The sequence below is a fragment of the Helianthus annuus genome, chromosome 14 (genome assembly GCF_002127325.2).
Source record: "Helianthus annuus cultivar XRQ/B chromosome 14, HanXRQr2.0-SUNRISE, whole genome shotgun sequence".
Classification (NCBI taxonomy): Eukaryota; Viridiplantae; Streptophyta; class Magnoliopsida; order Asterales; family Asteraceae; genus Helianthus; species Helianthus annuus.
In genome coordinates, this window is record NC_035446.2 from 35,848,580 (window position 1) to 35,858,457 (window position 9,878).

A 9,878-nucleotide genomic window follows, 5' to 3' on the forward strand; every position below is an offset into this window, starting at 1 on the left:
TGTTGCTGTATGAATTGATACGTTTGGCGGATTGTTTGGTGTCACTTATGTCGTATATGCCTGTATATATATATATATACTACTGTCTCGTATGATGATATCAAACAAATGTCTAACCCTGTTGTGTTATTGTAACGCTGCTTGTACGTACTTTCCATAATTAGAAAGCTCGCCTTGTAATGTTATTTTTGGAAATTTGTATTATTATAGTCGTCTTCTCGTTGGAAAATCCGAGACTTGGATCATAAATAAAATTCGTATTTCTTTAAATTCACCATCAACATATTCATACATGTTCATACGTTCGAATTCATTGTACATCGAATCCTTATTTGTAATTCATACTTATACGATACTTATTCACGATGCATGTCCATGCTTGTCCTTAAATTGTTGATACCTAAAAACCCCTAATAATATGCTTATTTATACAACGGTTAATCATCTAATATGTGACATATACTTGTCACTTACAAACATATTACATACTTGTACATTACACTTTTTACCTAGTTAAATCATGTTTTATTTCATATTTTACCTTGTTACAAGTTAGGGGAAACATTGTTGCATATTATTACACAACTTAACTAACAAAATTACTCATATAATGTTTTAAAAAAATAAAAAAATAAAGAGATATGGCAGCCCCAATTCAGCAAAATTCAGCCCCATATAGTTGGGGTTTGTGGGCTAGTTTCAAGGTGTAACCCCTTCTAAACACTTCCAAAGCCCAACTCATTGAAACCCTAATCCTCCCCCTATAAATACCACTTATAACCAGCCTCTCTACCACTTTTGCAACACTAAAAACTCTCAAAACATCCTCCAAACCGTAGCTGAAAGCAAAGGTTCGAGCAGATTGACACCCCTTCACGAAAATGAGCATAACTCACTCATTTCTTAACGAAATCACTTGATTCTTTTTCCTACTTACTTGGATAATCATGGGGTTCGATTCCTAGACTTCTCCTTGGAGAAATCAGACCTAGAAATGCCTCGAAATCATCCATAAACTTTCTGTTTGTTTTTATGTTCATCAAAAACTTGTTTATACCTATGTAACTTGTGTTCAACACATCTCATACCTATGTCCTAATGCTTACAACTTATCCCATGGTTGGTTAAGCTTAAAAACAAGGTTGAGACATTTAAAATCAGAGGATTAAACCTCATAAACTTGGTGTTTTGTCTAGGGTTTCAACCCACAAATCATGTCAAACATAGCCTTTGATACATGAGTGATTAGGGAACAACTTGGGTTGTCCTACATACAATCCTCACGTGATTTGATGATTTCTCTATAGTTAGGTTATTTATGTTATTGTGCAAATCCTAGTTTGTGACCCTCTGTGGTTGTTGTTACACCAGATGAAGTGGTGAACATTCAAGGGGTTCCTAAATGGAAGCATGTCCTTCCTACCCCATACATGACATCTATGATAACACGAGGTGCCTAAATGAAAATTCTAATCTTCTACCTCCCACTTGAATTATTGGACTAAATAATATGTAGTACTTAACCTAGATATATATATACACTCATTCGAACCTTTGATGTTGAACTCATGTTTATATGTTAAAGTAGTAGAACATCACCTAAGACCTAAACCTTGTTGTGATTCTTATGGGTGTTCAACTCATGAAAACATTATCATAACCCTTGTGGTTACCAAGTGTCATACAAGTGTTAAGTGTTGAAGAAGATTATTTTCACATGCTATTCACATATCTTACTTTTTATGTTGTTTTGAATACCGAAACTCGACTCTAAGCATACTTGAACTTTAACCCTACACATTCAATCTTCCAACCTCATCAACTCGTCAATAATTGGATAATTGGAAAGCATATGCAAACTTTGTGAGTATACTCGTATTTTCCCCTTTTTACTTTTACCACTTTTGGGGTGTAACATGTTTATCTATCAACAAACTTACACATGAACATTTTGCTTAAACACATGAACATTCCTATAACATGCTTGTATACGTGATGGCTTGATGCTTTAAACTTGGATTTATCTTATGTGTTGAATTTATCATTAACTTTGTACGAGCCAAACCGTGACATATGTAGCGCTGTAGGATTAACGACCCGCCCCTTTATCTCGGTTATGTCATGAGCATATTGCGTTTTCTTGGTTTGATATGTTAGACACATACCATATTTAAAGGCTTATCTTGAATCACATGCTTGCTATGAGGAATTGTTCAAAACTTATCTTTTGCTATGTACGTATCAAACTTGTATACTCGCCTTTGCTTTTGCATTGAACTTTATTTTAACATGTTACAGGTGGATGTCGACGATGCATGGAATCTAGTAGGATGCTTAGATACCCACTTAGAAAGAATTGTATTCGTATTATATCATTTTATTATTCATGTTATTGTACTTTGTTTCAAAACCTTGTACTTGATTCTTTAGAAATGAAATGAAATGATTATTTAAATACTTGTCACAATTATTAGCGTTATGATGTCTCAAGCAATCTTCACACTTCGTCTCATCCCGATGTTTCCGCCATTGGTTGGGGTGTGACAGATTGGTATCAGAGCCATAACTATAGGGAATTAGGAAAAGTAGGAATGCTTTCACCTAGACTATAGTTTTAGAGCCTTATTCGTATGCTTTGTTTGAACCACTACATGATACCTTATTTGTTACTTATCTATGCTTTTTTTTTAAACATGTATGTTACTCATGTGTAATATTTGACATGTTATTCGTACGCATTAGTGCTTGTTTTATTATGTGTTAACACTTGTTTCATTGTTTGAATCTTTATGTGTTATTCTTGACATATTTCTCTATGTGTCAATACTTGTTTTATTATTTCATTCTTTATTCTTTATGTACCATTGTTGATATGCTTTCTTATGTGTTTATACTTGTTTGCGTATTCTTTTGACATACACTTTTCCTCATGCATTTTACTTGACTATTCTAAATCCGTAAACCCTCACATTATACAAATGGGACGAATTCACCAAAATAGGCGTGAAACCCACAATTTGGTGAACGACGCTCAATCTATATATTCTTCTTTTTACACGAGATATCGCCATTAAGCTAGGAGTGAAATCCACATCTTAATGGTAAATCTCAAATTTTAAATTCTAGTGGACCCTTGTCAACATGTCGAAACTAAATTTCGACCCGACAAGTACCAACCACACTTAGGATACGAAACCGTCAAGTTAGGGGTGAAACCCGCACCTTGGCGACTAGTTCCACTCCTTGATATTTTTTTAATCCCGCCAAGTCTCGAAATTTCGATTGATTTGGGACATGTAGTAACCGGAAGGGTAAATACCGTTAACCGACTTGTCGGTGAGAGTATTTTACCTATTAGGCCAAAGCATGCTCCTCAAATTCAAAAGACTTTTCGACCACTTTGGTTAGTCAAAGTTCCGTTTTGGAACCACCCAAATTTTGATCAAACATGTGTTTCTATTATTCATTTATTACGATACGATCTTTCAAATTTGAATTTACTTTCGATATTCTCTTTTTACACACACAACATATTGAATCTTTTCGATACATTTATATATGCATGATTTTCATATAATTTAAATTCATATTCCTTGTAACAACTAGTGGAGAGGTATCATCGAGATTGGAGTGATTTCCTTACCTTGACGATTAACTCCACTCCCCTTTTCTTAAAAACGACCTCACCAACGAGTTAGGGGTGATTCCCTTACCTAGGTGATCGTTACCAAAACATCTCTTCAAAATATCTTATTATGCAAACTCGATCATATTTTATACCCAAATTGTTTATCATTATTCAAAATACCCACTCATACCGATTTCAAAATACATTGATTTGTCAAAACGTACTCAACTCATATACACGAGATTCTTAATTATGTCTTAAAACATTATATTACGCAAACTTCAAAACCTTACGAAATGCTACCTATCAATTTAATCGGCCCAATGAAACTCTTGCCCATGAACTTCGTATTCGACTTAATCACTAAAACTTGCTCACATTATATCGTCATACTAGAGACTTCCATTCTTAATTGAAACCAAACCAACCTTTCTCAATTACCTATAGGATCTTATAGATATTATGAGATCGTTTTACCAAAGAATATTTCCAACATCAATGAACCATTTGTCAAAACCCTTTAAAATGAACACTAAGACCTTTGATAAATCCCTTTTCCAAGGATCAACGTATTCACAAAAACTCCAAAATTTCTTGTTTTGATGAAACGAACTTACCTTTTCCTTCACCTATTTTTCAAGACACGTGGGCAAGAAGACTCCATGGGGACCGACCATCTTCGGATTTCGTAAACTCTTTTAAAACAAAGGTAGCATTTCCATTCATTACAAAATACGATATGCATGACCAATAAGTACTTTACATCCTCTTACATATGCAAACTATATTCTACCTTTTTAAACCAAGCCCAATCTAAATTTGATTCAATAAACTCAACGTTTCGTTTAAACAACTATACATGCATGTCATCATACACGTTTTGTCGCTTCATGGCAACAATTTCACTTATATCGTTCGTATCTACATACTCAACCTTTTGAGCACTCTTACATACGTAACTTTGTTATGTTTCAATTAATACTATATACGTAATCAATAGTATTTGTACTCACCCTCTCACTCATATTCATAACAACGCATTTTATGCTTATACTTGTAATCGTATTCATACTTGTACTCATGCGTTTTATGATTTTAATTATATTTATACGTTTCATGCTTACACGTATACTCATACTACGCGTACGTTTGATACCCATACATACGTGTATATTCATACTTAAACTTATACTTATGCTCATAATTTTGCTTATACAAATGATTCATACATTCGTACCTATACGCGAGCGTAACCTGAGGGATTCGCTTGCGTGGGTCCCACACATACTTAAACATGGACTTGCTTATATACCATATTCTTGTGCGTACACATTCTAAACTTTTTATGTATACCCCGATTCATACACAACTAGTACAAGCTATGCGGATCATGCGACGATCAAGATAATCGCGGGTGCACACGGGATTATAGTGATTGGCTCATGAAAAACCATAGAGTGTACTACTGTGTATGGTAAGACACGGAACGTAACATGACACTGAACACGAAACGGACGTAATGTGGTCAAAACATGGTGGATACGCCGCTGGTACTTCCTATACATAAGTGTTTTCATCATGTTACCAAACTTTCGTAAGACGTGCCATGAGAAAATCAGTGTTTTGCAGCCTTTTAGACCTAATTCAAACTTTAAACAACTCACAAACGCGCTATATCCGATTATCCATGACGAGACTTCATTCTTAGCACGCTACTTTGTCTATCCAATACATATGCCATTCTTATACTTGCATTCGTTTATTAAGAGTCAATCGTTCAATTCCATATACGCAACTATACTTTTCCAATTATGTTTGGTACCTCAAATCATTTTAGACAAACGAACTCCTTTGCAAACCTATCTTGTCATCCTTCAAAATTTCATACTTTTTACGTTTCAAAATTTTCAAGTCTCAATTCTTAATAGTCACCTTTTGCCAAAACTCTTTCAAGTCTTCCTCTTAAATAAATTTCGGGACGAAATTCCCTAAAGGAGGGGAGACTGTAACGCCCTGCTTCTACGTACTTTCCATAATTAGAAAACTCGCCTTGTAATGTTATTTTTGGAAATCTTGTATTATTATAGTCGTCTTCTCGTTGGAAAATCCGAGACTTGGATCATAAATAAAATTCGTATTTCTTTAAATTCACCATCTACATATTCATACATGTTCATACGTTCGAATTCATTGTACATCGAATCCTTATTTGTAATTCATACTTATACGATACTTATTCACGATGCATGTCCATGCTTGTCCTTAAATTGTTGATACCTAAAAACCCCTAATAATATGCTTATTTATACAACGGTTAATCATCTAATATGTGACATATACTTGTCACTTACAAACATGTTACATAATTGTACATTACACTTTTTACCTAGTTAAATCATGTTTTATTTCATATTTCACCTTGTTACAAGTTAAGGGAAACATTGTTGCATATTATTACACAACTTAACTAACAAAATTACTCATTATAATGTTTTAAAAAAATAAAAAAATAAAGAGATATGGCAGCCCCAATTCAACAAAATTCAGCCCCATATAGTTGGGTTTTGTGGGCTAGTTTCAAGGTGTAACCCCTTCAAAACACTTCCAAAGCCCAACCCATTGAAACCCTAATCCTTCCCCCTATAAATACCACTTATAACCAGCCTCTCTACCACTTTTGCAACACTAAAAACTCTCAAAACATCCTCCAAACCGTAGCTGAAAGCAAAGGTTCGAGCAGATTGACACCCCTTCACGAAAATGAGCATAACTCACTCATTTCTTAACAAAATCACTTGATTCTTTTTCCTACTTACTTGGATAATCATGGGGTTCGATTCCTAGACTTCTCCTTGGAAAAATCAGACCTGGAAATGCCCCGAAATCATCCATAAACTTTCTGTTTGTTTTTATGTTCATCAAAAACTTGTTTATACCTATGTAACTTGTGTTCAACACATCTCATACCTATGTCCTAATGCTTACAACTTATCCCATGGTTGGTTAAGCTTAAAAACAAGGTTGAGACATTTAAAATCAGAGGATTAAACCTCATAAACCTGGTGTTTTGTCTAGGGTTTCAACCCACAAATCATGTCAAACATAGCCTTTGATACATGAGTGATTAGGGAACAACTTGGGTTGTCCTACATACAATCCTCACGTGATTTGATGATTTCTCTATAGTTAGGTTGTTTATGTTATTGTGCAAATCCTAGTTCGTGACCCTCCTTGGTTGTTGTTACACCAAGTGAAGTGGTGAACATTCAAGGGGTTCCTAAATGGAAGCATGTCCTTCCTACCCCATACATGACATCTATGATAACACGAGGTGCCAAAATGAAGATTCTAATCTTCTACCTCCTACTTGAATTATTGGACTAAATAATATGTAGTACTTAACCTAGATATATATATACACTCATTCGAACCTTTGATGTTGAACTCATGTTTATATGTTAAAGTAGTAGAACATCACCTAAGACCTAAACCTTGTTGTGATTCTTATGGGTGTTCAACTCATGAAAACATTATCATAACCCTTGTGGTTACCAAGTGTCATACAAGTGTTAAGTGTTGAAGATGATTATTTTCACATGCTATTCACATATCTTACTTTTTATGTTGTTTTGAATACCGAATCTCGACTCTAAGCATACTTGAACTTTAACCCTACACATTCAATCTTCCAACCTCATCAACTCGTCAATAATTGGATAATTGGAAAGCATATGCAAACTTTGTGAGTATACTCGTATTTTCCCCTTTTTACTTTTACCACTTTTGGGGTGTAACATGTTTATCTATCAACAAACTTACACATGAACATTTTGCTTAAACACATGAACATTCCTATAACATGCTTGTATACGTGATGGCTTGATGCTTTAAACTTGGATTTATCTTATGTGTCGAATTTATCATTAACTTCGTACGAGCCAAACCGTGACATATGTAGCGCTATAGGATTAACGACCCGCCTCTTTATCTCGGTTATGTCATGAGCATATTGCCTTTTCTTGGTTTGATATGTTAGACACATACCATATTTAAAGGCTTATCTTGAATCACATGCTTGCTATGAGGAATTGTTCAAAACTTATCTTTTGCTATGTACGTATCAAACTTGTATACTCGCCTTTGCTTTTGCATTGAACTTTATTTTAACATGTTACAGGTGGATGTTGACGATGCATGGAATCTAGTAGGATGCTTAGATACCCACTTAGAAAGAATTGTATTCGTATTGTATCATTTTATTATTCATGTTGTTGTACTTTGTTTCAAAACCTTGTACTTGATTCTTTAGAAAGGAAATGAAATGATTATTTAAATACTTGTCACAATTATTAGCGTTATGATGTCTCGAGCAATCTTCACACTTCGTCTCATCCCGATGTTTCCGCCATTGGTTGGGGAGTGACAGTTATGTCCCGACAGAACATGGCACCCAGAAGAGCTTTGAACGCTCGTGATCAACCTCCTCCTCCCCCAGTGCTAGGAACTGCCGAAGAGCTGGACGCCCTACTGGAAGAAAGGATCTCCGCAGCTATTGCCCAGTACGAGGCGAACCGTACTGAAGACAGTGGAGGACCAAGCAATGCAAGACGTAATGGGAATGGGGATTCATCTGGAGGAAACGCAGCTCAGGGCTGCACTTTCAAGCAGTTTCTTGACTGTAAACCGCTGAACTACAACGGCACTGGAGGTGCAGTGGCGTTTGTACGCTGGACGGAGAAGACTGAAGCCACTATCCGTACGAGCAAGTGTACCGCGGATCAGCAAGTCACTTTCGCTACTGGGTTGTTTGTTGATGAAGCTCTGACTTGGTGTAATTTGCAAGTCCAGACTCTTGGTAGTGATGCTGCGTATGGCATGTCTTGGGATGAGCTGAAGGAGAAGATGAGAGAAAAGTATTGCTCTCGTGCTGAACTCCAAAGGTTAGAGACTGAGTTCTGGCACTTGACCATGGAAGGTGCTGACATTACTGGTTATACTCGAAGGTTCCACGATCTGTTAAGAGTGATCCCTTATATGGTGACTCCCGAAATTAAGCGCGTCGAACGCTACATTTGGGGATTGGCCTCAGAATTTCGCAGCATGGTAACTTCGGCCAAACCTACAACGATCACCGAGGCTGTAACTCTGGCTGTCAGCCTTACTGAAGATGCAGTCCGTATGAAGAAGTTGTCACTGAACCCTACTGAAAAGACCGAGACGCATGCTGAGTCGTCTGGAGACAAGAAAAGGAAGCATGCAAATCTGAATCAAGCAACAGGCAACAACAAGGGTTCCAACAACAAGAAGCGCGACCCCAACCCGCCTCAGGAGGCGAAAACTCTTGCAACCATGAATGACGCTCCTACCAAAAGGTACCTGGGCACTCTGCCCATGTGCAACCAGTGCAAGCATCATCACGAAGGGGTTTGTCGCATCCCAAAATGCGACAAGTGTGGAAAATTGGGTCACCATGCTGAGGATTGTTGGGGAAAAGGAAAGAACGGGAATGGAAACCGCAACGGTGCTGGTAATAGAAACAATGGGGGAAATGGAAATGGCAATGGTAACAGGAATGGCAACGGAAATGGGCAGAACCAACGACGCTTCGGTTATGGAAGCAAAGATCATTTCATAAAAGACTGCCCAAAGGGGAAGAATGCTCCGACACGAGCATTCACAATCGGAGCAAGGAACGCACGCGAGGACCCTAATGTGGTCACTGGTACGTTTCTCGTTAACAATCACTTCGCATCCATATTATTTGACACTGGTGCCGATTATAGCTTCATGTCTGTGGAATTTAAACGTATGCTGGGAATAGGATCTAGTAGATTAGATATTCCTTATTCCATAGAACTAGCCAATGGTAAACTTGTTGAATTGGGTGAAGTTGTTAGAGGTTGCACATTAGAACTTCGTGAACGAAGATTTAGCATCGATCTCTTACCTATTCAATTGGGTAGCTTCGATGTAGTGGTCGGAATGGACTGGTTGTCCAAGAACAAAGCTGAAGTTATTTGTCATGAGAAAATCATTCGCATCCCTCTGGCGAATGATGAAATGCTCATCATGCATGGAGAAAAACGAGACGCGCCTCTGCGGATCATCAGTTGTATGAAAGCACAGAAGTGCTTAAGGAAAGGATGTGTTGCTTTCCTAGCGCATGTTGTAGATAAGAAGGCTGAGGAGCCGAAACTCGAAGACATTCCTGTGGTGAAGGAATTCCCTGATGTTTTCCTGGAATATCTTC

The 9,878-nt window shown here is 37.0% G+C and overlaps 1 protein-coding gene across 1 annotated transcript; it reads left to right on the plus strand.

The window, feature by feature from the left end:
* Positions 1-8,806: 8,806 nt before the first annotated feature.
* LOC110881445 (N66 matrix protein-like) lies at positions 8,807-9,464 on the plus strand. Its single transcript, XM_022129703.1, has 2 exons — positions 8,807-9,340; positions 9,450-9,464. Exons 1-2 carry the CDS (start codon positions 8,807-8,809, stop codon positions 9,462-9,464), a joined length of 549 nt encoding a protein of 182 aa, XP_021985395.1.
* The last annotated feature ends 414 nt before the right edge of the window (positions 9,465-9,878 follow it).

Coding starts and splice junctions, on each gene's coding strand:
- LOC110881445 (XM_022129703.1), top strand. CDS start 8,807: ATGAAGAAGTTGTCACTGAACCCTACTGAAAAGACCGAGACGCATGCT.